At 45.6% G+C, this 24,933-nt stretch overlaps 1 protein-coding gene across 3 annotated transcripts in view; it reads left to right on the top strand.

The window, feature by feature from the left end:
- ptprja (protein tyrosine phosphatase receptor type Ja) overlaps nt 1-24,933 on the top strand; it is a 283,707-nt gene that overhangs the window by 181,930 nt on the left and 76,844 nt on the right. For all 3 annotated transcript variants that reach the window (XM_072518944.1, XM_072518945.1, XM_072518946.1), the window contains 4 exons: nt 1,129-1,398; nt 5,125-5,385; nt 17,297-17,584; nt 21,446-21,592. In XM_072518944.1, coding sequence (XP_072375045.1) covers nt 1,129-1,398; nt 5,125-5,385; nt 17,297-17,584; nt 21,446-21,592 — 966 coding nt within the window. The remainder of the gene's footprint in view (nt 1-1,128; nt 1,399-5,124; nt 5,386-17,296; nt 17,585-21,445; nt 21,593-24,933) is intronic.

The following is a 24,933-nucleotide window of genomic DNA, read 5'->3' on the forward strand; positions in this document are numbered from 1 at the left end:
AGAGTCCTGTTGAAGAAAGTTCAATGCACTTTACAGATCTTAATCTTGTCCAAATAAATACACTGGCATTGAAAACAGACTTGAATAAAGATCAAGTTGTTGCAATGTAAAAAAGTTGTCAATCAAACAAAGCAACCACATCACTTGAAGCCCTTCATCTTGAACCCTTCAGGTGCGGCACAGTGACATAATGGTTAGCACTGCTGCCTCACAACACCAAGGACCCTGATTCAATTCTGACTTTGGGTTACTGTCTGTGTGGAGTTTGCACATTCTCCCCGTGTCTGCGTGGGTTTCCTCCCAGTTGCTCCGGTTTCTACAGTCCAAAGATGTGCACGTTAGGTGGATTGGTCATTCTCAATTGCCCTCTTAAGTGTCCAAAGGTTAAGGTGGGGTTACGGAGATAAGGCAGGGGATTGGGCCTCAGTACGGTGCTCTTTCAGAGGGTCAGTGCCAACTCGATGGGCTGAACGGGCACCTCCTGCATTGTAGGGATTCTATGATTTCTCAATCTCCATTTTGACACAGGCTGAGGCATAGAAAATCTGGGCCTATGTAGCCAACAAACCCTGTTTTTAGTTTAAATTCCATTCCCATGTATTTAGGTTTTGCTCTTTTGGGAGTTTTGAATCTGACCACAGTGATGTAGCAAAAGTCACTTGAGGTCCTTTCTAAAATGAGTTTAGTAGAGACAATCCATTTGCTCTGCAATTACTTAATGTGGTAGATCAAAGATAACAGAAAATAGGAAGTCAACAGTCAAGATCTCAATTAAAACAAACGTTTTCAAAATCCTTTGAAGGCTCAGGACACATTACAGCAGGATCCACTCCTAGAGCAGATTCCAAGCCCTAGACCACCAGATTAGCCACTTTAACATGTTTCCATTGTAATTGCTGATGAGTATCTCCATTGTAAAACATGTAATTGTATTACTTTTGAAATGCTAGAATGAAAGTTTCTTTGGCGATTGTGACCACAGATTGCAAATAACCAGTACAGCTCATTAAAGAACCACATTTAGGGTGCTGTGAGACCAAGACTGAGTCATTTCAGCTTCTGAAATATGCCAATTTTGTGTTTTCCTCTTGCAAAATGTGCCAGGATATAACTTTCTTTCTTCTACAGTTCCGTCAACACCTGGAACCATAGTCGTGACTAACATCACTAATTCCACCATTGAGTTTGGCTGGTCAAGGCCAGAAAATATGGATATCGGAACTTACAACTTTACTGTCACCTACAACACACAAACATCAAATGTAATGTCGCACTCTGTAGAAGATAACAAAACTATTATTCCAGGCCTTGACTCTGGAACCAAGTACACCATAACTGTTTTTACCACTATTCGTGAGAATTTGAACAGCATTTCTGTGACAAAACCTCTCTTCACAAGTAAGTGTCCTGTGCTGTTTTCCTTCATGGAAGATGGGAATTTTTGTTTGGCTATTTATATAAATGAAAAGGTAGCAATCTCCAGTATAGTTCTGTGGCGTGTGCCCGTGAGTATAAAAGTTAGAGGGCAGCGAAGGTGAATACATGACTGGAGAGATGGGAGGGCTTTAGATTCCTAGAGCTTTGGAATCAGTTCTAGGGGAGACGGAACCTGGACAGACCAGATGGGCTCTTGGGGAAGGTTTAATTAACAGGGGAAAACAGGATGTAACATTAGGGAGGGAAAACGAGGTGTATAAAGAATTGGGAGAGACGGGTAACAAAATAGTGAGGTAACTTGGTAGTAAAGAATTTGAGTATTGTTGAAAAGAGATATCTTGTCGCAGCTTTTGTTTTTCATTCAGTAGGAGAAAATGCCCAATTTCAAATAATCACAACAATTTATACTAGAGGAAAGGGTGCCAATTGGCATGCCTACACTAATTGGCTGAGGCAATGTTTTGGAAAAAGCAACAGGGAAGGGTAGGCTCCCCGAGCTTCTGGGTAATTGAAAAAAGGCAAAAGGCTTGAACATATTCCTTTTGTTTGCAAAGACTATGGGCGGGATTCTCTAATCCCGCGGCAGAGTGTCAACGCCGTCGCGTTTTACGACGGCGTGAATGGGCTGACCCCACGATTAATTCTGGCCTACAAAGGGGGCCAGCACGGCACTGGAGCGGTTCACGCCACTCCAGCTGCTGATCCCGGTGCAAATTGGGCGCTGCGGGATCCGCACATGCGCAGTGGTGCCGGCACCAACGCGCGCATGCGCAATGCCTTCCTTCAACGCGTCGGCCCCGACGCAACATGACGCAGGGCTACAGGGGCCGGCGTGAAAGAAACAAGGCCCCCAGCCCGAGAGGCCAGCCACATCGGAGGCTCCCCCGGGGTTGGATCCCCCCCCCCCCCCACAGGTCGCCCCCCCGACCCTTTGACGCCAAATTCCCGAATTCCGCTCTACGGAGAATCGCGTGACGGCTTCAGTGCGGCGTGGCGCGATTCGTGCCGGGCGTGGGGCTTCTCCGGCCCAGCCCCGGGCTCTGAGAATCCCGCCCCATGTCCCTCTGTATGAATGTATGTTGCTTCTAACAAGTCAATGAACCACATTATGAGCTCAACTGCTTATCTTAAATTGGTTGTTGGTGTAGCTATTAGTGTACTCAAGATTGTTTAGCACGTACAGAAAATACTGTACAATCTCAGCAGGTCTGACAGCATCTGTGGAGAGAGAAGCTTTGACAAAGAGTCATCCAGACTTGAAATGTGAGCTCCTTTTTCTCTCCACCGATGCGGTCAGACCTGCTGAGATTGTCCAGTATTTTCTGTTTTTGTTTCCGGTTCCAGCATCCGCAGCAATTTGCTTTATCTATTGTTCAACATCTGACAATAGCTGTTCTGTTTCGAGTTTTGAAAGTGCTGGCTGGTTGAGTACAATCATGGAATCGCATCTAGCAATGGATGTTTTGTTTTGGGCTTTGGAAGCAGGGGCTGGTTAAGTACAGTACTCTGCCTATTAGAAACAACCAAAGTAATGCTGTTTGATTCCTTCAGCCAATCACTGGGGTGTACTGTCTATGCACCGATCATCACATCAGTACTGAAAGACTTTGGTAACATGTCTTTCTTTTCAGCAATATTCAAATATCAGGTATTAGGTTGGGTCAGAGGAAGAGGAAATGTAATGCAGTCTGAAATCGGATTATTGTGCATGTTTGTGATTGCACGGAGTGTGATAAATAAAGATGGAAAACTGCAAGCACAGACAGCCATGTGGAAATATGGTGGCATGCTGATAATGGCAATAAGAGCAGGACTGGGTACTAAGTATTACTGGGTACAAGGTTTTCTGTAAAGATAGATAAATAAAGGAGGACGGGTGACATTAGTGGACATAATGTTCTAGAGGGGTCAAAGAAGGAAGCTAGTTCGTTACAGCTAAGAAAGAATAGATGTGGTATTACACTGCTGGCTGTATTCTGTAGGCCACAAACTGGCAGGAAAGATTTACAGCATCAAATTTGCAAGAAAATTACAGCGGTTTAAAAACTACTGAATAGCCATATTGACAGACTTTAATTATCAGGAATAGCATTAGCATAAAGGGAAGAGGGGGAGGAAAAAGTTTCTAGACAGTGTTCGGGAGAATTTTCTGCAGCAATATGTTCTCAGTCTAATGAGAAAGGAAACATTGGGCGGTATTCTCCCATAACTGGCCAGATGGCCCGACGCCGGTGCCAAGAGCGGCGCGAACCACTCCGGCATCGGGCCGACCGGAAGGTGCGAATCCTCCGCACTTCCGGAGGCTAGGCCGGTGGCAGAGGGGTTGGCGCCGTGCCAACCGACGGCGAAGAGCCGGCGCGAGTTGCCGCATGCGTAGAGCCACCGGCGTGGTTCCGCGCATGTGCAGACCGGCCGCCGTGTTTCCTGCGCAGGGGGCTTCTCCGCACCAGCCATGGCGGAGCCCTACAGAGGCGGGCGCGGAAGGAATGAGTGCCCTCACGGCATGGGTCCGCCCGCAGATTGGTGGACCCCGATCACGGGCCAGGCCACCGTCCGCACCCCCCCGAGGACTCACCTAGCCGGCCTACAAGCCAGGTCCCGCCGTGATGGACCATGTCCATTTCATGCCGGCGGAACTGGCCAGGAAACGATGGCCACTCGGCCCAACGGGGCCCGGAGATTTTCCAGGGTGGCGCTGCCAACTGCCCCCGACCGGCGCGGCGTAAACCCCGCCCCCGCCCAAAAACCGGAGTCGGAGAATACGGCAGCCGGCGTCTCGGAGCGGCGGGGCAGGATTTGCGCGGCGGGGGTCGGAGAATCACGCCCATTGTCTCTAGTTCTGGGAAATGAAATGAGACAAGAAGTAACAGCAGAGAAACAGTTTGGGTACATTGATCATTGTGTCATGAGGTTTAAGTCAGCTATGGAAAAGAACAAAAAGCAATGCAGGGTAAAAAAATAATTGGGAGAGGACCGATTTCAATGGAGTATGAACTGATTTGGCCCAGGCAAATTTGAATTGAACACATGAGCATTGGGAATGGTGGAGGTGCATTCTCACAAAGGGAAAGGTGAGTCAGAAAGGCAGCTTCCTGTCTGACAAACCAGAGGGAAGGATTAATCAAAAAAAGTTGCATATGACAAGATTTCATTTTGATAATACAAGTAAAAACCAAGCTGGATATAGAAATGGAAAAGGAAATAAAAGCAACAATTGGAGAGTATGGGAAGAGACTGGAAGCCAACATAAAAGGGAATCCAAGTCTTCCACTGACGTATAAATATTAATAGTGGGAAAACTAGGAATAGGACTGATGAGGGATTTTTGCAGGAGCAGAGGAGACACGGGAGGTATTAAATTAGTACTTTGCATCTATAATTACTAAGCATGGAGACGCTGCGATGATCATAATGAAAGAGGAGGTAATTGAGACAGTATGTTGGCTAAAATTTGATGAGGAGGTGGTATTGAAAAAATTTGCAATACTTGAAGTTGATAGATCACCAGGATTGGATCAAATACATCTGAGGAAACTGAAGGAAATGAGCCCAGTCAATGGTAGTATTGGCAATGTCTAATAACAACAGATTGCTTTCCATCAAGGAGTTGGCAGGAAATGGGGGAGGAAAATTAAAGAGGAGAGCAAAAAACACCAGATCATCTCTAACTTGAATTTTTTTCTCCAGAACCAAACCCCATCAGAAATCTCAATGTTGCAAATAGTGACACCACCTCTATAAATCTGACATGGGACGCCCCATTTGGGTACAAGAATAATTACCAATACAGAGTGAAAACTGATGGGAGTCCATCTTCCAATACAACAGTCAAGACCAATTCTAGTACCGTCAGTGGCTTGACGTCAGGAGCTCGGTTCACATTTACAGTCTTAACCTTGGTAGCAAATACGATTGAAGGACACTCTGTCAGCCTGAACCACTGTACTGGTAAGTGTCAAAGCTCCCAGTTACTTGTCAATATGTTTGTCCTAATCTTTGTATCATCAGGAGTCAAAAGCAAGTAATTATTCCAATGCATAGCTACTTATACATGTATACGCTTGCACGCATTCACCCCAAAAATGTTTCTTTAAACGGACATGGAACGTGCAAGCAGATGATAGTTTCATTGCCTGAGAACAGGAGCAGGTAGGTTCCAAGTTTGTGTCAATCAAATGACTCAAGTGAATTAAATCTATAATGAGTTGGAGAGCTGAAAGAAGACTGACCGCAACAGCCATTTTGAAGGAGTAAGTAGCTTGGGTATTTTTTGTCAACTGCTTGACCACCTTTGCATTAGACCCAAGAGTCTGCCCCCAGGTGCACTGATACTTGTTCACGTACCTGAATACAGTAAGGCAACTAGAATTATAGAATGGTTACAACACAGATGGAGGCCATTCAGTCTATCATGTCTACGCTCTTAGAGGAGCAGTTCACCTCGTGCCACACCCTCCCATTTTTTCACTGTTGCCCTGCATATTTTCCTTTACAAATGATGATCCATGTTCCTTTTTCAATGCCTCGATTGAACCTTTCTCCGCCACACTCTCAGGCAGTGCATTCCAAGTGCTAATCAGTCACTGCGTACAAAGTTTTCCCTCATGTTGCAATTGCTTCCTTTGCTTAATGTCCTCCTGGTTCTCAATCTTTCTACCAATAGGGACAGTTTCTCCCTATCACTTAGTCCCCTACTCATTTTGAATACATTTATCAAATCTCCTCCCAACCTTCTTCAAGGAAAATAGTTCAACTTCTCCAATCGATCCACATGGCTAAATCTTCACATCCCTGAAATTATTCTCGTGAAGCTTTTCTGCACCCGATTTATGCCTGAAACATCTTTCCTGAAACGCGGTGCCCAAAACTGGATGCAATCCTCCAGCTGAGGCCAAATCAGTGTTATATACAAGTTTAACTTCCTATTGATGAAGCCTAGGATGTCTTATTATTTATTAACCATGCTCCAAACCTTCACTGTCACCTTCACTGATTTTCTGCACCTACACACCCAGGTCCCACTGCATCTGCACCTCCATTAGAATTGTGCCCTTTATTTTATATTCAGCTGGATCCTCTGGTCCCCGCCACATGTTTCCTGGCAAGATGCCATTTGCTGGAAGCAGAATCCTCTACTCCCGCCACTTGTCAGTGGACTTTCCTATTGAAGCCACCCCACACCACCAGGAAACCCGTGGGCGGGGTGCGCTGCCCGCCGGAAGAGAGAATCCAACGGCCAGAGAATTCTCTGCATTCTTCCCACCAAACCAAATCACTGCACAATTCTCTGTATTAAATTTTATCTGCCACTTGCCTGCCCATTCCTCCAAATCTGCCTTTGTCCTTTTGGAATTCTACACTATCCTCCTCCTGGTTCACAGTGCTTCCATGTTTCGGGTTGTTAATTTTGGAATTGTGCTCCGTACACCAAGGTCTAGGTCATCAGTATATATCAGGAAGTGCTGGGGTTCAAACAGTGACCCTTGGGGAACTCGAATATAAACCTACCTTGGGTCTGTAAAAATAACCATTCACCACTATTCTTTGTTTCCTGTCACTCAGCCAATTTGGTATCCGTTTTATTGCTGTTGCTTTTATTCTGTTTGCTCAGAGCTCGATTGTGCAACACTTTATCAAATGCTTTTTGGACGTTCATGTACACCAGCAACCATGCATGCTGCCATAGTGAAACAAAATCCTCATTCCACCATGGTTGCACCAGTGCAGCATCATTTTTAGGCCAAGCTACTTAATAATTTTTGAGAGCTAAAAAAACAGACCACTCGTTGAGCTAGCTGAGATCTATAATCGAGCCCCAATCCAAGAGGAAAAGTAATATTTATTTTGGTGCCAATGAGATTTTTAAATAATTTTTTTTATAACATAATGTTATTGCTTTGCTTTCTGAAATGGAACCTTCCATTAAATTAGAACACTGTGCTCATAGGCCCAGAGAATGCCAAAGGTCATTCAGCCCATCATTCTGTATCATCCCTTCACTGAAAAAAATCAAAAACTAATCTCACTGTTTTTTTTCTCATTATCTTTCTCCTTGCAAACACCCCTTGCCATTTTCTCTGTCCTCATTCCACATCCCCTGTGCTCTGATTGACCCACATCAGTATAGAGTGATCTATCACAGCCATTTCAAAGTCATAATATTGCCATGTTTGTATGAGTAAAATTGCAACAGCACCCACTGTCATGATATTCAAACATACATCATAACACATATGTAATGATAGAAAGACCAACGGACCAATTAGCACACGTAACACGACAGCCAATCACAGACAAGAGCAGACACAGTATAAGACAAGAAACACGACACTTCCTGGGCAGTCCATCTGGAGACAGCACAGGGCCAGGACCTCATTAGCAAGACACTCACACAGTCACAACGTGCTGAGTACCAAGTCAGATGTATAAATAGTTGGTTGGAATAAAACTGCGTTGTACCAATCGCAACCGTGTTGGTTCGTCTGTACCTCAGAGCACCCAACACCTCATGATACCAGGAGTGAATCAATACCTACCGGCAAATCTGCCATCCTGAGCCATGGACACCCGCAACAAACCGCAGCTGTTGCAAGTCGCTGGGAACCTGGGCACAAATTGGAAGCTCTTCAAGCAGCGATTCGAACTCTTCATGCAAGCCAATGAAAATCAGGGTGCCTCGGACGAAACAAAGATTGCCATGCTCCTCACTACCGCAGGTCAGCACGCCATCCATGTATACAACTCCTTGGTGTTCGCGGAAGGTGAGAACAAAGCTAAGTATGACACGGTCCTCCTCAAGCTCGACAAGCACTTCAACGTTGAGGTCAACGAAAGCTTTGAGAGGTATGTCTTTCAGCAGCGCCTGCAAGGTAAGGATGAGCTCTTTCAGTCCTTCCTGACGCACCTCCGCATACTCGCGCAGTCCTGCGGTTACGACACCACCTCGGAGTCCATGATCCGGGTCCAGATCGTTTTTGGCGTTGCCTCCAGTGACCTACGCCAGCAGCTTCTAAAAATTAAAGGCCTGACCTTAGCATCTGCAGTTGAAGCCTGTGTCCTGCATGAAAATGCGACCAGCCGCTATGCCCAGTTTCAGGCGACCGAATCGGCACAGAGGGGGTCCACGCGATCGAATCGGCAAGCCAGGCCACCCACGAGGCCGAACGCATCCAGGCAATCGAGTTTCTCCCGGTCCGCGGCCTGGACGAGGGCGTCCGTTTCGCGCGCTTTTTAAGGCCTCCCGTGTTTGTGCACGCCAAAACCAACGGCAACACTGAGGGACGTGCTGCGCAGGCGCGCCCGACGCAAGACCGAACTGCGCCTGCGCAGTGGCGTAACGAACGCCATGATGTCATGACGTGCTGCAACTGTGGAGCTGCACATTTAAAAGAGCAATGTCCTGCAAAAACCCGACAATGACTACGCTGTGGCAAGATGGGCCACTACGCTGCCTACTGTTGAGTGGCTCAACCTGTTGATCTTCCACATCTCCGACAACCTCGCAGGAATGTGCGGACCATTCAGCCTCCACATCACGACATCCAAACCGACGACACAGATGACCAAGACGCCTTCCGAGTTGCGGTCATTGATGCGAACCGGGTCAACACCATCAATCCGGGCGATGAATGGAGTGCCACCCTGACGGTCAATCGATCGCCGATCACTTTCCGCCTGGACACTGGCCTCCGCCAACCTCATAGCATGGTCAGCCTTCTATGCCATGAAGGTCAGACCACCAATCCAGCCATCCCGGTGCAAGATGGTCGACTACAACGGGAACGTTATCCCGGCCATGGGATCCTGCCAGCTCCAGGTGACCCACACAACACGGCCACACTCCCGTTCGAGATAGTTGGCTCATCGAAGGACTCCCTGCTGGGCGCACAGGCATGTAAGGCTCTCCACCTTGTGCAACGAATTCTCTCTCTCTCTCTCTCTCTCTCTCTCTCTCTCTCTCTCTCTCTCTCTCTCTCTCTCTCTCTCTCTCTCTCTCTCAGACGGCATGTCTGACTTCCCGGATGCAGAGCTTTACGCACAGCTCCAATAGCTCCTCGCCCACAACCAGGAGGCATTCGAAGGCATGGGAACACTGCCATACACCTACCGAATTCGCCTCAAACCGGAAGCCATCCCGGTCGTTCACGCACCTCGCAGGGTTCCTGCGCCACTTAAAGACCGCCTCAAGCAGCAGCTGCAGGATCTCCAGGACAAAGGGGTCCTATCCAGGGTCACGGAGCCCACGCCATGGGTCAGCTCCATGGTGTGTGTCAAGAAGCCCTCTGGCGAGCTCCGCATCTGTATAGACCCCAAAGACCTCTATAATATTATTATGAGGGAACATTATCCCATACCCAAACGGGAGGAGATCACCAGTGAAATGGCCCAGGCGAAGATATTCACGAAACTGGATGCTTCTAAAGGATTTTGGCAGATCCAACTGGACCCGTCCAGCCGAAAGCTATGTACCTTCAACACCCCTTTCGGCAGGTTCTGCTACAACCGGATGCCATTTGGCATCATCTCGGCATCCGAGGTCTTCCATAGAATCATGGAGCAGATGATGGAAGGCATCGAAGGGGTGCGCGTATATGGGGACGATGTCATCATCTGGTCCACCACACCGCAGGAGCACATACATCGTCTCCAACGCGTTTTTGACCGCATACGGGAAAACGGCCTGCGCCTCAACCGAGCCAAGTGCACCTTTGGCCAGACCGAGTTGAAGTTCTTAGGGGACCATATCTCCCGGTCAGGGGTCCGTCCGGATGCAGACAAGGTGAGCGCCATCACAGCCATGCCGCAGCCGGCCGACAAGAAGGCTGTCCTACGCTTCCTTGGCATGGTCAACTTCCTGGGAAAGTTCATTCCCAACCTTGCCTCCCACACGACGACTCTGCACCACCTCGTCAGAAAATCCACAGAGTTCCAGTGGCAACACACACACCAGCTGGAATGGGAGGAGCTCAAACGCAAACTCACTACGGTACCAGTGTTGGCGTTTTTTGACACGTCTCGTGCCACCAAAATCTCAACTGATGCCAGCCAATCCGGCATTGGAGCAGTGCTCCTGCAGAGGGATGACACGGCATCATGGGCCCCAGTGGCCTATGCATGACCCCCACAGAGCAGCGCTACGCGCAAATCGAAAAAGAATGCCTAGGCTTGCTAACCGGTTCAGACAAGTTCCACGATTAAGTCTATGGTCTTCCACGGTTCACGGTCGAAACTGACCACCGCCCCCTGGTCAGCATAATAAACAAAGACCTGAACGAGATGACCACTCTCCTCCAGCGCATCCTACTTAAACTCAGGAGGTACGACTTCCAACTGGTCTACACTCCAGGGAAGGACCTCATCGTGGCGGATGCCCTATCCAGGGCAGTGAGCACGCCGCCAGATGCGGAGGGGTTCATATGTCAGGTCGAGGCACAGGTGGTTTTTACAGCGGCAAATCTACCGTCTGACGACTCCAGTCTGGCCCGTATCCGCCGAGAGACTGCGGCCGACCCCCTTCTGCAGCGAGTGATGCGCCACATGACTGGAGGATGGCTCAAAGGGCAGTGCCCGCAGTTCTACAATGTACGAGACGACCTAGCCATCATTGATGGTGTCCTTCTGAAGCTGGACCAGATTGTGATTCCGCACAGCATGCGTCAGCTGGTTCTCGACCAACTACACGAAGGCCACTTGGGGGTCGAGAAGTGCAGACTGAGGGCTCGAGGGGCGGTATACTGGCCGGGCATCAGTGACGACATTGCCAACATGGTGCTCAACTGTACAACCTTCCAAAGGTTTCAGCCGGCGCAACCTCCTGAGACGCTTCTGCCCCATGAGCTGGTGACGTCCCCCTGGGCGAAGGTGGGTGTCGACCTATTTCACGCGCTCGGCATGGACTATGTCATCATAGTTGACTACTTCTCAAACTACCCAGAAGTCATACGCCTGCACGATTTGACGTCGTCTCCTGTCATCAGGGCCTGCAAAGACACCTTTGCTCGCCACGGCATTCCGATGACTGTCATGTCGGACAATGGGCCCTGTTTTGCCAGCCATGAATGGTCGTCCTTTGCTGCTTCGTATGGCTTCACACACGTGACATCCAGCCCTCTGCATCCCCAGTCCAATGGAAAGGCGGAGAAGGGCATTCACATTGCCAAGCGGCTCCTCTGCAAGGCTGCTGCTGCCGGGTCGGACTTCTACCTCGCCCTGCTGGTCTATCGCTCGGCCCCACTAGCCACTGGTCTCTCACCAGCACAGCTGCTGATGGGTCGCGCCCTCCGAACCACTGTGCCTTTCATCCTGGCACCAACAATAGACCATGCTCCGGTACTGCATAGGATGCAACTGCAGCGCGATTGCCAGAAGAGATCGTACGACATACGGGCAACTGATCTTCCCTCCCTGGCCCCTGGAGACAACGTCCGCATCCACCTACCAGACGGTGGCTGGTCAGCACCTGCCAAAGTTCTCCGATGCGTGGCTCCCCGCTCGTTCCTGGTCCGCATGCCGGATGGATCCGTGCGTAGGCGCAATCGCCGAGCCCTTCGCTTACTTCCGCGCTCGCAACGGGACCCTACACAGACGCCGTGTCCTCCATTGGTTCCTGATAGCGACTTCGTGGAGCTGCCATATACCATGCCCCTTCTGTCGCCGTCCGTGGCCAGGCTCGCACCTCAGCCGGTGGTTCTCGACCCACCCTTGAGGCGGTCAAACCGAATTCGTCGCCCACCTACTAGGCTGGACTTATGAGACTGTTCACACGTCAAACTTTAGCAACTACTGTTTTGTAACATGTCACTGTTTTATCGTTCCAGGCCTCGTTTGATCGTTCCAAATTTCAACGTTGTTCTTTTGTTATGGTACAACCTCGTTAGCATGTCACACCTGACATCGCCCCTTGTATATAGTTAAGCCCCATGTACATGATGTAAATATTACGCACACACACACACCTTTAGCTACACTCAGGACACATTTATATTTATAACCACGTAGGCACATAATCTTGTAAAAAAGTCATGATATTCAAACATACATCATAACACATACATAATGATAGACAGACCAACGGACCAATTAGCACACATAGCACGACAGCCAATCACAGACAAGAGCAGACACCGTATAAGACAAGAAACACAACACTTCCTGGGCAGTCCATCTGGAGACAGCACAGGGCCAGGACCTCATTAGCAAGACACTCACACAGTCACAACGTGCTGAGTACCAAGTCAGATGTATAAATAGTTGGCTGGAATAAAACTGCGTTGTACCAATCGCAACCGTGTTGGTTCGTCTGTACCTCAGAGCACCCAACACCTCACCCACTTCCTGCCAGTCCCTTTAATTATAAGGTACTCTATTCACACATGGAAATTGGCACACTTAATGTTCACCCTCCACAGTGGATGTGTTGCCATGCATATATAGGCAGCATTCGTTATAAATGTGGATGTAGGAATTTACATGGAAGAAAAAGAAATAAAGTATGGAATGTATGAGTTTAAAATGGAGGCTCTATTACTTTATTCTCTCACTTTGTCCTTTTCTAAGTTATTGTAACCTATAAAAATTTGCTTGACTCCTCCAAAGCTAAGCAACATCTGTTAGATTCATTCCATTGTTATTAATGTTTCTCATCCCCCAATTTTGTTATGAAGCTTTCTGCATTCACATTTTTGTGACTTGTCATGTCTTTCTCTCCCTTATGCCATATCAGTTTGTGACCACCTAAGCATTGAAGGCATTATCCCTCGGCTTTTTCAGATTAAATCCTTCACCCATGTCGTCAGGTCAGTCCGTTTGTCCTAAATATCTCAACCTTGCTGCATTATTTCTTCACCAGTGTATTTTCGACCCTCGCCTTTCTGTTGCTGGACTAAATGAGGTCTTTCTCTTTAATTTATATTGCCATTTCTGATGCTTCCTCTTTCACCTCAATATTTCTTCATGTTATTGATTCCAATACAATCCTCTCCAAAATACTTTGTACCTTCTCCTTGACACCCCCAACCCAGATCCTTGTGAATCAACAAACCATTTAGGACTCTTGATTGCAACTACAAAACAAATATCCATTCCCCTGACTATGAAGTGCCTGTAGTGCTGTGTTTCTATATTTAACTTTTTCCTTTTTTGAGAATCACTTGATCCTCAGTATTGTGGCTTTATTTGCCATTAACCACCTCCAAATTGTTGTATTCAACAGTGAATACCTGTTTATAAATTCAACACACCTAGAAGATCCCTGCACTATCTCCTCTTCCTACCTCCATGGATGATCTCACATTTTGCTTCACCATTTCCCCAGTCTACCTATAGACTGACCATTTCTTACAATATGCTTTCCAAGAGCACTTGAACCTCTCATACTGTCAGTAAGCTTCTCCCCAGGCTTGGAAACTGGCAGTCAGAGACACTTCCCACAATGTGCACATACAAAACATGTATCGCATATTTTCAAGTGTGTTGCTAAATTTACCATATGTCATATTTCTAATTATTTTTATACCATATTGCAGATATATTTTCTGATGGAAAGCTATCTAATTTGTATTTGAATTCATCAATACTATCTGTTCTCGGTAGCCTGTTCCATAAATTGATCACTTGATAACGGTACTGTTTCCGAGGATGTGTTTTAAATTGCTCTTCTTCAAACATCAGCTATTGTGTCTGGTTCTGTTGTTCACAAATGGATGAAAGAGCTCATCCAGGTTTACATTATCCAATCCCTTTCATAATCCTCAAAACGACAATCGTGCAATTGCTCACCACCTTTTCTCGTGACACTATGCCAAGTCGACATAATCACTGCCTCATAACCCAATCCTTATTTCCTCTCAATCATTCTGGTTGCTCTACCCATAGCTACAAAATCCTTTTTGTAATCTGATGACCAAAACTACGCACACTGTTGTAAGGACAAACAAACCAATGATTTATAAAATGGTAGGGTTGCCACCCTATTTGACTCGATTATTACTATTAATACAATCAAACATTTGATTTGCTTTATACCCTATCTCTGAACATCGTTGCAATCTCTTGCATTTATTTTCAATCAGGACCCCACATTTCTATCATTTACCACTCACTTTTATTTCCATTTAAGTAATGGCCCCTTCTTGTTTTAATTATGTGAAGCACTTTGCTTTTCTCCATATAAATTTTATCTGTCACCAGTCTGCCCAGTTTCCAAGCATATTCAAATCCTGTCCAGCTTTGAACTCGACAGCCATGAGTTTTGTGCTTTCTACCAATTTTATCATTTTGCTTCATCTGAGCCCGAGATCACATATGAAGATGTTTTCTTTAAAAAGAATGTCACAAAACAGATGCCTTAGGGACTCTACTAGTAACATGCTGCCAGGCTAAGAATAATCCACACCACTCTGGATTCCATCAGTCGCCATCGATAAATATTTCCACTTCATTTATTTTCAGCAATCAATTCTTTAACCTAATTCTATGCTAAACTAGCCCACGGGGAAGAAACAAAAATATCCAGGATTGAAGGTGTTAGAACTATGTCTTCCAAGTCAATGTTTTCTTTAAAAAATGGGAGGGCATTGAATTACCTTGACACTGGGAAGCTGACCCGGATTTCTTTTTAAAAGAGTTAGAAGTTCTCCTTGATTGTCAACAAACATGTCTTTTCTAGGAAACCACATGATTTCAGCTAACAGACCTACAAGGCCCTTGAGGGGGAGAGCTGTTTGCTTATTCAAGCTGCAATTTCTTTAATTGATGGATTAAAAAATGGTTTAAGGGCAAAGGATAGTATTTGCGAGGGCTACATGGTGGCGCAGTGGTTAGCACTGCTGCCTCACAGCGTCGAGGGCCCGGGTTCAAGCCTGGCCCCGGGTCACTGTCCGCATGGTGTTTGCACATTCTTCCCGTGTCTACGTGGGTCTCACCCCCATAATCCAAAGATGTGCAGGGTAGGTGGATTGACCACTCTAAATTGCCTCTTAAATGGAAAGACTAAAAAAAAATGTTGATTTGCCAGAAATCACCTAACTGAGATGAGCTTTAAGCTTTGACTTTTTTTTTTTTAAATCAATTGGGACAGAACTGAGAAAGTGAAAAGTGGCACAGTTTGCATTTTCTTTGCTTTACCTGAAATGGTGGTTGTCAGTATCTAGCTAGGAATTCTTATCTTGGTGGAACTTGTCTCTCTTAGGAAATACAAGAGGCTGAGATGAGAAGGATTTGTCCATTTCTATTTTCCTCCATTTCAAAGCTCCGTTGGTGAGAACTTCCAGGCATCTACTGGGGTTAGTGATCTGTCTTAGGAGGAACTTCACCCAAAGGGTTGTGAATCTATGGAATTCCCTGCCAAGTGAAGCAGTTGAGGCTCCTCCATTAAATGTTTTCAAGACCAAGATAGATATTTTTTGAAGAATAAAGGGTTCTGGTGTTCGGGCGGGAAAGTGGAGCTGAGCCCACAAAAGATCAGCCATGATCTAATTGAATGGCGGAGCAGGCTCGAAGGGCCAGATGGCCTACTCCTGCTCCTAGTTCTTATGTTCTTATGTCTTGACACGAGGGAACTTCAGATCAACAGTGTCAGAAAACTGCAGACTTCATTCTTTTTGTGTGTGTGTGTACATGTGTGCTCTGGGGTATTTCAAAAGGGATAGATGGTTACCCTTCCAGATTTCAAATTGTGTCTTAACTAGCTCTTGCAACTTTTTCTGAAAAATGAGTTTTGCTTCACAATAAATCATTCATTTTGAGTTTATTGATAAAAGCCTGGTTAAATCTCTATTATTCCAGATCCAACAGTAGCGAAGATAAATAATTTGCCATTTTGATGAGTGAATTAAACTTTTAAACAAATGGAGCCTGTGGAGTTGCAAGCTAGATAAATGGTGCCGTTCACTCCAATAACAACAAAGGACTAAAATAAAATCAAAATACAAAAATATGAATTTACTACACTCTCAACTGAAGCGAAGCTCCATACTCACACAGTTTTTAGACTACGTCGCTGCTGATCATTCATTAGTAGTGCAGATGTGTCTTTCCTCGTGATTTATTGGTAAATGCACTATGGTGGTACAGTGGTTAGTGCTGCTGCCTCACAGCGCCAGGGACACTGGTTCGATTCTGACCTTGGGTGACTGTGTGGAGTTGCACATTCTCCCGTGTCTGCGTGGGTTTCCTCCAGGTGCTCCGCTTGCCTCCCACAGTCCAAAAGATGTGCAGGGTAGGTGGATTAGCCATTCTAAATTGCCCCTTTGCATCCAAAGGTTTGGTGGGGTTTCGGCGATAGGGCAAGATTGGGCCTAGGTAGCGTGCTCTGAGGGTCGGTGCAGACCCGATGGGCCAAATAGCTTCCTCTGCACTGTAGGGGTCCTTTGATTCTAAAAATTAGGATGCTTAACTTCACAGATAGGAAGTGTCCAGGTTAGATTCATGGCCATGACTGGGTAAACTACTCCCAGGTTAGCCAGAGGGTGGTAAAATTAATCTTGGAGCACCTGGGCGAGTGAATAGAAAACAAATCGGCCAAACCTCTTCATCCTGATTATCCAGTGAAAATTAGATTTGGTTTAGTTAGAATGGTACCCTCTGGTCAAACATCCTATAGAAAGAGACATATTAGCTAAGTTCACACAAGAAGAGCTACTTGAGTGAGAGACTAGAAAGTGATCAATACTCTTGAGATGGTACCTAAGCAAATCACTGTCTTCAGGAGAGAACGCGAGCAAAGGTCAGTGAGGGGCAGTCAGAACCAAAGAAAGGGAAAGAGTTGTATGTAACAGAATTTTATTTTCCCAACGCAATGATTTTAATTGATGAAGGTTTTCTTCCTTGTTACATAAATGTGAGTTTTGGTTCCCTGCAGATGCAGCCGCAATCTCGTCCCTGAAGTGTGAAGGAGTGGACCGCAACCCTATCCTCCGTTTGAATTGGGCCTGTCCGAGCGGTGTGTACTCCAGTTTTCGTATCGACGCAGCAAATGCTGCAGTGGATGGTACCTTAACTGCCAACAGTTCAACATGTCCCCAAGAAGATACATTTTTCGCACTGACCAATGTTACGTTCTTCACAAATTATTCTGTGAACGTCACCACCCTGTCGTGTGGTGGGCCCAGTGTACCGACCAATGTAGTGTGTCGTTCTGGCATTTCACGTAAGTAGAAACTCCGCACATTCTCTTCACAGCGAACAAACAGATGTGGCTCTGGAGAGTTGGTATCAAAAGAAAGTTCTTAGACATTGCATTCTGCAAAAGATTTTTTTTTAAACCAGCACCTACCATCTTTATTTCTATCTGGGGCGGGGGGGGATTCTGATCTGGAGTCCTCTTTCAGTACATGAAGCAAAAGTTAAGATGCTCTCTCAAGTCATAAAATCTTACTCTAGAAAAGGCAGGCATTCAATCTATTGTATGTTCTAACTGTCAATGAGTTCATCCCACTCTTACTCTGTAGCAGTTATTTACTTTTCAAGGGGAGGCGATGGTGTAGTGGTATTGTCACTGGAGTAGTAAACCAGAGACCCAGAGTAATGCTCTGGGTCTCTGGTTCAAATCCCGGCACTGCAGATTCAATGAATTGTCGTAAAACCCATCTAGTTCACCAATGTCCCTTAGGGAAGGAAATCTGTCATCCTTACCTGGTCTGACCTGCATGTGATTCCAGTCCCACAGCAATGTGTTTGACTCTTAACTGCCCCCTCAAGAGCAATTAGGGATGGGCATTAAGTGATGGCACAGCCTGCGATGCCCATGTTCCATGAAGGAATAAAAAAGGGATACATTTAATTATCTTCTGAAGGATATGATTAAATGTTTCCATAACACTTGAGGCAGTTCATTCCAAATCACCATAACGTTCTGTGTTTTAAAAAATATATATATTTTGGCAATTATTTTCCGTCCTTCGGATACCAATGCCACACACTCGAGAGACATTGTTTCCTTATTAACTTTAACAAAACCCTTCATGATTGTGAACATCCTACCCACCAAACCAACTCTTATGCACCCAGGGAACCTGCAAAGGAGGTTCTTGCTTACCCTTTTCTCAACTTAGCCTTCACTGTGAAAGCTACAAAGCTTTCCCCATGTCATGGGACTCCTCCCCCTGCCACCACCACAATCGGTAAAATAAAAATCTTCCCCCAGCCCTGTAAATTTTCAGACGGGTCGTGGACTGTCAGGAAGGCCCTTCCCCCCCCCCCCCCCCCCCCCCCCTGCATCAGCCCCACTTCTTGGCCTTCCGACCTGCTGCTGGCGATGGAATACAAAATCCAGCCTCTTGTTTCTATATAATTTTGTGCTTCAAAACATAATGACGTACAGTAATGGTTGCTAATATGCAAATGTGGCAGCATTTAGGACAGTGGTTAGGATTGCTGCCTCAGCGCCAGAGACCAGGTTTGATTCCGACATTGGGTGACTTTGTGGGGTTTGCACATTCTCCCCGTGTCTGGGTGGGTTTCCTCGGGGTGCTCTGGTTTCCTCCCATAGTCCAAAGATGTGCAGGTTTGGTAGATTGGCCACCCTAAATTGCCCCTCCGTGTCCAAAATATTAGTTGGGGTTATGGGGTTACCAGGATAGGGAGGGGCCAAGGACCTAGATAGGGTGCTCTTTCAGAGGGTTGGTGTAGGCCTGATGGGCTCAATGGCCTCATTCTGCATTGTAGGGATTCTATGGGCAGGATTTTGACGCCGCCACAAGATTGCCACAGACGGAATGGTGGGCCATGTAAAGGTCCGTTGACCTCTGGCGGTAATTTCCGGTCGCCAGGCGGGCGTAGCCGGCCAATCCCGCCCTATGTGTCGTTGGTGCTAATTGTAGGAGAAGTGTTGGCTAAGACACCAGGAGTGTTCCCTCTCCCTCTTCAAATGCTGTCAGAAGATATTTAGCATCTGCTTGAACCAGTGTCAGACTTCAGTTTCGTGTCTCTTTCAAAGATCACAAATGTTCATTAATACAGCACTCACTCAATAATGCATACTAGCTTGTGGTCTGAAAGTCTAGAGTAGGGATTGGAACTCGGAACCTTCTCACTCACCATAGGAAGGCAGTTAGAAGTACTTCCACCAGTCAGCTCCTGGGTCTTGATTTGTTTTCCCACCTTCAACTCTGAAGCCACATTTCTGTATTTTTGGTACTCTTCGCGCCCATTTTCCAACTATACTGTAGTCAGGAAATCACAGATTGGCAGAGAGTGGGATGGGATGAATGCAAGTTCTCAATATGTGTTTCTCACGTGTCAGGATTGCTTAAACAAGTCCTGAGATACCTCTTGAGATACCTCACTGCTGCAGTGGCTAACTGAAATGAATCAAATATTGCCTGTTCTATATGTAACCCAAAGTGGATGAATGCTTGTTCTGTTCATGAGCTAAAAATATTTCATGTGAAATATCTTTGGCACTCTTTGTGTTAATGACGACTGCAATAAACTTCAAAATAAATTGTTAGATAAATTAATTGAAATGTAAATTAATTCAAGATATTGGACTGGGTTCTTCGTTTGGAAGGCTTTGTTTTCCTGCCGGAGCTGAATCACTGGCGCTAGGAGTGGCACCCAGAAGCAATTCACTCTCCCCAGCCTTGCAAATATATCCATTCCAAATCCCACTATTGGGCTACCATTTTCAGCGGGTGGCCCAATAGCGAATTCTGGTGGCTGACCCCCTACCCCTACATCACAAATCCTTTCAGTCCCGTCCCCCCCCCCCCTTTGCTGGCAATTAGGGCATCGTTCGCCCTCTCTCCCCGCAACTTGGGAATTGCTGGGTCAATCCCCACAAGAGAGGCCACCCATCAGACCCCCCAAGGTCAGACCCCCCCCCCCTCCCCCCAAATCAATTACTCCTGCTTGGAAGCTAAGAATCAGTCCAGGCTGAAACAGTGCAAAATCCCTGTTCGTTTACCTGCCCCTTACGCTTCAGACAGAGATATAGAAAATAGCAGCTGTTAGAAAGTCAAAGCACATCACAAGTCTTTAAACCCCCCTGAGATCCTTTGACGGCAAAGCTTCTATTCACTTTCAGAGAGACATAACTTTTAATATGCTGTAATTGACAGGGTAGTCACGTACAAGCAGATGACTGGATTGTTTATTTTCATTTCCCTTCACACTTGAATGCATCTCATGTAACCTGCTGTGAACCTAATCACAATGTTTACAAATATCTAGCTATGACTGCCACCTCCTGACTACATCAAGAGCAATTCAGTGCTTTCTGCTGAGAAAAAGAGGAAGTGAAAGCACGTAAATCCTTGATGTTTATAAACATTGTTGGGGTGTGTGGGATGGACAAGATTTCAGGCCCCCAGCACTGCCGACTCCACGCTGTCTGACCAGACCTTCCCCTTGCTGCAGCTGGCCTCCGTGACCCTAGACCAGAGTCGGCCCCGGACGCTAGCGAAAGCCACCACAACGATCGCCATCAACGGCATTGTGGGGTATAGGGATGACCTCCGATGGACTCTGGGGGCACCTATCTTAAATACCTACACCCTTTGCCCACTGTGAGAACCACTGCACCAGGGCCACGCTGGCAAATACTGGTACCACTCCACACCCTTGTGAATACTAGCCCAGAGGGCCGAGGCATCATGGAGGCATGGAGAATCCGGTATCTGAGCCTTTAATAGGATGCAGATTGGTTTAACTGACCTATTTGCATCCTCCCGTTGACGCAAGGCATGAACCTCGATGCCGCCGCCAGTGGGGATTCCGGTTTCCCCCAACGTGAGATTCTCCGCCGCATCGAGAACTCTGCTCCTGATGGCAGTGTTGGAGAATGCCCCCATTTTCTTGAAAAGAAGTGGAGAAAAAAAAAGATGGATGTTAGTCAGAGACATGCAAGTTGGGTTGATTCACGAATAAGTTGCAATTGCATTGTCTCTTCAATTCTTCAAAAAATCTTATATTCTAATATCACTCTCCTACTTGACTTAAAATGTGCACATACAAGTCATTGAAAAGGTGCATTGTGCTATTTCATGCTACTTATCTCATTTATTCACAGGACCTTCCCAGCCTCCTGGTAAATTAGAATTATCAGAAATTTCAGTTACCCACAAAACTATTAAGTTCACCATCCAAGAAGGTGCATTTAATTCCGACAATGGTCCAATCGAGGCAATTGCTGTGATTGTCACAAAAGATCAAAGCAGTAAGTAGTTCCTTTTTTTCATTGAATTATAATCGTCCTGCCCCCATGAAGAGTTGGACTACGCTAATGATCCTGACCATGGCTGATTTTCATCTTGCATTATATCAAAGGTGCAAATACCTTAGACTCTGAACTTGTTGAGAAAGTAGTCAGTAGATTAAGATTTCTGGCCATCAGTAACTCTTGAGGATGGGTTAATTACAAAATATTATGGGTGCTGTAAGGCTACTTGAAGCATGCCGGAATCAGAAAAATAATTTGTCAAATGTGGCAGGTAACAGTGGTTGTTCCAGTTGAAGGTAGACTTCTTTTTTAGTGGCAGCATTCCTTTGTTCTTGATCAGTGATCTGGAGAAAGGCATTGAGGGAACGGTCTGCAGACTCATACACAGATTTTATGTGGAAGTGGGAAACTAATGAACTGTGGCTGAGTCCTTTCAAGTATGAAAGATGGATGAAATATTTGGGAATGTCTCCCCGGCCAATTTGATCAGCTAGAATTTTTTTGACAGGCTTTTGGAGTTGGTAAACTATTTCCCAGTATTTTCGTTCCACCCTGCCCCCTCCAACGATTGGCCTCATAGGGCATTGTGTGGCTGGTTGTAGGGGTAGTGTAACAGAATGAGGACTTATGACTGAAGACATTAAAGCATGAACATCTTCTTTGCGTTTTCACAAACATAACAGCTTGGCTGGATAACAGTTTTTAAAATTATACAAATGCAGGAGAAGTTATCTCAGTAATTCCTTGTCATTCAACCGATTGTATTCAAGATCAGGTTATGAGCTACAGCTTTCTCAAGCTACTGCTAAAACATAGCAATGGCAAGGGTTTTGTATGACCTTCTTGTATCACATTTTCACCTTTTACAACTGTTTGTAGTGTTCAAGATTCAGTTTATCAGTGTTGCTGTGAAAAACACTTTCAGTTGGGTACATAAAAATTGACTTTTATGAGGTTCCACTGGTAGTGAGGAACCTTGCTGACCAGGGAACGTGATCAGAATCAGGTCCTCAGACCAGCTTGCCTAACCTGCATTTTGCATATGAAGGAAATAATGCAACCTTATTGCCCATCTCTAATTGTGCTTGAGAAAGTCATAGTACATAGGGCATTTGGTGAGCAGGATGCCACTTACTTTGGGTGAAGTTGAAGCAATTCCTTGATAAGGACACGGCCCAATATAGAGAGGTTGATTGAAATGCTTTACTTAACCTTATTATCAAAAATTGACATTTTTAATGTCATCATGTACATGGCATCAAGTCTGATCACCATGTCTTGACAGGTGCAATGTGTAATTTATCATCTGGGGAGGGCGCTCTGTAGTGCCAAAAAATGCCACCCTCCTTGCACCCATCTTGTTCAGCAGCAGATGCACTTTTCCAGCTATCAAACAGGGCTGTTGTGCTCTACACTGTTCCATCTCGTGCCTTCAGATTGTGTTTTCCACTTCTATAGAACATAGAACATACAGTGCCGAAGGAGGCCATTCGGCCCATCGAGTCTGCACCGACCCACTTAAACCCTCACTTCCACCCAATCCCCGTAACCCAATAACCCCATCTAACCTTTTTGGTCAATAAGGGCAACTTATCATGGCCAATCCACCTAACCTGCACGTCTTTGGACTGTGGGAGGAAACCGGAGCACCCGGAGGAAACTCACGCAGGCACGGGGAGAATGTGCAGACTCCCTACAGACAGTGACCCAGCGGGGAATCGAACCTGGGACCCTGGCGCTGTGAAGCCACAGTGCTAGCCATTTGTGCTACCGTGCTGTATATTGGGGGTTTTCTCCCTCAGCTAGGCAAAGGTTCCCAAATATTTAACGCTGAAGCAATATGCAGCCACTTCACTTTTAGTAATCTTTTCAGTTTAAATTGCTTGCCAGATTGTTTGTCCTTCACTAAGCAGATGACTAAAATTTTTGGAGCTCTGCTGATCAAAATTAACTTTCCTAATAATATTGTGCAGTTTGCTCAATGTATTATGGGTTATGTTACAGTTGGTTTGTCATTATGGCACAAGTGTAGCAAAGCAGAGATTCAGCATTCCAATCCCACCACACTAAAATTAAATTATGTAACAACCTGGTATATTATGAGCTTGTATCGGAAAAATAATCATGAAAGTTGATTGTCATAAAACTGGGATACTAAGGTTCTTCCAGGAAGGAAACCTCATCTGATCTGGCCACTGTGTATCTCCAATCGCACACTTTAAGTCACTTAAGACTTGTAATGTCCTCAGGACACCTAGAAATATGTGTTAAATGCTATCTTTGTTAAATGCTATCTTAATGATGTTGGCATATTGCATTCCAAGAGCAGCTTTGAAAAAGCTTGATACCAGCAGCTGGCCACTTTGTCTCCGTTTTCCCTCATCTCACAAAATAAGGGCTCTGACACCATATTCAAAAGCATTCCTTTGTTACAGATAATTTCTAGTACAAATAGATGTAAAATAAAGCTCCCTCCAGTGACAATCAACATCATCTTTCAGCTCCTAGCTCAAAACAGCATTGGTGTGGCAACTGTACAGGTATGTCTTCTGCACAAGATTGCCTTAATTTATCACCAATTGATGATAAACCCTGGGGTGCCCAAAGTCAGTCCACATAATCAGCAGATGGAGGAGACTTTCATCTTGAAATTGATTTTTGCCTCACTCAGGTTTACAATCACTGCCCAATCCCAGTGTCTTTCATCTTTATCTTTTAAGTGAATAAAAAGAAGAATTATTAGAAAATTTGTTAATTTGTGCAGACAATCACCATGCAATTGCTGTAAATAACATTGGACCACGTCATGATGTTCTATTATATAAATAAGCACATAGCTTTATGATTCCTTTCTCTCCCAAACACTTTTGAGGACTATGCCTATTTAAAATGCTCCTGGTAGATTTTAAAGGTTTTGAAAAATACATTTCTGTTTGCTCCTTGTCCTTTCCACTATACCCAAATGTTTCTTGGAGTTTCCAATTATTTCTTGGAGTTTCCAATTGTACTCAAATACTTTTGTGCTTTTGTTCCCCAGTGGTAACTATTCAAAATGGCATGTATCAAATTAGATGCAGGGATGAAGATTATACAGGATGGTCAAATAGCCTGTGCAACATTTTGACTCTTGAGCTGTTGGATCCATAAAAATTTCAAGCGAGGGAGCCAATCAAGCTAATATATGATCTTGGTTTTTTTTTCAGGAATGGCATGTGTTTTACCTTTTGATGTGAGTGAATGAAATGGAAAAGCTTTGAAGCTTTTAGATGATTCAGTGACATAACATTTGTGATATAAAGGGCGGAATTTACCGATTGTTCAAGCTGGCGGGATATTCC

The sequence above is a fragment of the Scyliorhinus torazame genome, chromosome 10 (genome assembly GCF_047496885.1).
Source record: "Scyliorhinus torazame isolate Kashiwa2021f chromosome 10, sScyTor2.1, whole genome shotgun sequence".
Lineage (NCBI taxonomy): Eukaryota > Metazoa > Chordata > Chondrichthyes > Carcharhiniformes > Scyliorhinidae > Scyliorhinus > Scyliorhinus torazame.